General features: G+C 28.8%; 1 protein-coding gene across 1 annotated transcript; it reads right to left on the reverse strand.

The window, feature by feature from the left end:
* Positions 1-28: 28 nt before the first annotated feature.
* LOC107302255 (calnexin-like) lies at positions 29-822 on the reverse strand (the record flags this gene model as incomplete). Its single annotated transcript, XM_015831355.1, has 2 exons — positions 29-142; positions 633-822. Coding segments are annotated over 2 exons (304 nt in total), but the record flags the coding sequence as incomplete, so codon positions are not given.
* Positions 823-1,264: the final 442 nt, after the last annotated feature.

Below are 1,264 nucleotides of genomic sequence, written 5' to 3' on the forward strand. Positions count from 1 at the left end.
CAATCTAATCTGTTACAGTAATAATTACCAGTCTTCTGGTTTTTCTGCATTTGGATCTGGAATGTATTCAGGTTCATTATCAAGCCATCCTTCAGGTTTAACAGCATCAGGATCTTCTATGTTTGGAGGCTCCTCTTCATTCCTTAAAATTACAAACCAATTTTATCACAAAATACATAAAAGAGCAGCAAGATACTTTACTAATATGAGTACATTTGTTCCTCCAGAAAAAAGGTATGGATATGAAATATATTTTTCTATATTTGCATAATAATATTTTATATATTTTAAGTCCTTTTATTATAGAAGTGAATCAAAAGAATACTGCTACCCCAATATTACAACTGCAAATCTTTGCATGTGGACAAACATGCAGTCTTATTAAAGACTGTTAATCTAGGCTTTCTTTATTTTGCTAAAAAGCACTAAGTGAAAGCCTTGGTTGATCAACAATGATGATAAGTAGAGAATATTATTTGTAAGCATAGCTGCTGATAACTATGGCTTTTAGAATATTGCTGTATGTAGGTAGATAGGTAAGTAGGTAGGCTAAAAATCCACTTATATGTAAATGAGAGACAGTAGTAAACCATCAAAAGGGGGAGGAGGGAGCAATTATATATACTCTTTACCAGTCATCTGGCTTTACAGCATCAGGATCAGGTATTTTAGGTCTCTCATCCCAATCTTCAGGCTTCTTATCATTAGGATCTTCTATTTCTTTTGGTGGGTTTATAGGTGGAATCATGTCTTCTAGGAGATTTCCCTTGCTGACAACTGCTTGGTCAATTAATACTTCAAAAGTATTATCAGGTTTCAGCACTAAAATATAGTAAGTTAATATATTAAATGAAGGAGAAATTATAAAAATATTTTTATAATCCTTAAATATTTATTAGAAATAGTTTCAGTTTATGGTTTTCAATTTGAACCATATAATCAACCTGAAAATTATGCCAGTTCTGAATAGTGATTTTTTTTTATTGAGCATGTAGCCTTAATATTTATTTAGAAAGATTCACAGTAACAGGAATATATATATATATATATATTCAAATGAAATATATATATTTCCAAATAAATTTGCTTAAAACCAATTTAATTTGAAATCTCTGGTTTAGCTATATGTGATTATAAAAATGTATTCTTAAAATATATTTTGTATTTGTTTTAAATAGTTTTTTCATTTCAAAACTGCCATCTTTGTTCTTTTAAAAGATATTTCTTTCCGTTTTATTATTCTTTAAAAACATAACACTGAACC

This window comes from Protobothrops mucrosquamatus, unplaced genomic scaffold (assembly GCF_001527695.2).
Source record: "Protobothrops mucrosquamatus isolate PMUCROS unplaced genomic scaffold, P.Mucros_1.0 scaffold39960, whole genome shotgun sequence".
In the NCBI taxonomy this organism is placed as follows: domain Eukaryota; kingdom Metazoa; phylum Chordata; class Lepidosauria; order Squamata; family Viperidae; genus Protobothrops; species Protobothrops mucrosquamatus.